Raw genomic sequence first — 1232 nt, forward strand, 5'->3', positions numbered from 1 at the left:
TATTTTCTTCAGAGGTCTCGACTGGACATACCAAGCGACTTTGGATGGTGCGAGTCAAGGGAACTTCAAAACAAAGACACCTGAAGAAGCTACGAGGCTCATTGAAAATGTGGCGTCTAGCACCAGTACCAAGAAGATTGATCTCGAGAGGAGGAAGATGGCTGAGAATTCGAATGAAGACCAGATATCTGAGGTGAAAGAAACGTCAGATTCAGTTCATGCTTTTGTGATTGGAGATGAGCAAGTTTGATTTACCGATGAGAGTCGGACCTTTCTACGTGAAGGAAATGAAGAAGAGCATGTAGACCTCATTGATGAAACTGGCTTTCGCAAACAAAGACTTGCTGATCAGCAGCAAAACATGAGCTTCACAAGGACCTACGAGGCCGGACAGACTCATAGGAGCAAGCTGGACTCTATGACTAGTCAAGTTCTAAAACGCCAGCAGAAAATGAGTGCGGTTCTCGATGAAAGATTGGATTCTGTATATCCTGATTTACATGATAAGTTTGAAACTTTGAGTGACCATGTCAAGAAATTGGATAGCCAAGTTGCGCATAACGCTGGGTTTGTAAGAAGGGATGAAGGATTCCTTCCTGGAAAAACTGACACCAACCCGAGACGCCAAGTTTGCGCTGCGTTACTAAGAAGCGGAAAACGCCATTCCCCGAGCGCTATAGAAACCACTTCTGCAGAAAAACCCCCTGAAGCTGAAAAGGAAATGATTAACCTCGATGAAGAAGAGGTGGAGTCAAAAGAAGATGTGGAAATCGATCGACAAGAAGGGAATAATGTCGATCGACCGACTACGGTATATATCGATGGACAGAATGAAAACAATGTCGATCGACACTCGACCCCTGCCGCGCCGGCGGTAAAGAGAGTGTATAGGACTTTGCCACCCTTTCCTCCTAACAAGACGCAAACTAAGCGAGAATTGGATAAAGCGATCTGTAAGAAAGCATTCGATAAAATCACGTTGGAAATGCCACTAAGTGATTCCATAAAAATATCATCTTCGATTAAGAAATATGTAAAAGACATGGTATCCAACAGCTTCCCAGCTGCTGAACACAGCATCATGATGGTTTCACAGGAAGTAAGTGCAATAATCCAAGGCAAAACCCCGATCAAGAGACCTGTTCCGGGTAGTTTTGTTCTAGATTGCAACATCGAGATAAGAGTTTTCCTCGATCCCTTTGTGACCTAGGATTCAGCGTGAATCTCATGCC

General features: G+C 44.2%; 1 protein-coding gene across 1 annotated transcript; it reads left to right on the top strand.

The window, feature by feature from the left end:
• The first annotated feature begins 361 nt into the window (after positions 1-361).
• LOC106314858 lies at positions 362-1210 on the top strand. Its single transcript, XM_013752671.1, has one exon. The coding sequence runs from the start codon at positions 362-364 to the stop codon at positions 1208-1210; it is 849 nt and encodes a 282-aa protein (XP_013608125.1).
• The last annotated feature ends 22 nt before the right edge of the window (positions 1211-1232 follow it).

The sequence above is a fragment of the Brassica oleracea genome, chromosome C9 (genome assembly GCF_000695525.1).
Source record: "Brassica oleracea var. oleracea cultivar TO1000 chromosome C9, BOL, whole genome shotgun sequence".
Taxonomy (NCBI): Eukaryota; Viridiplantae; Streptophyta; class Magnoliopsida; order Brassicales; family Brassicaceae; genus Brassica; species Brassica oleracea.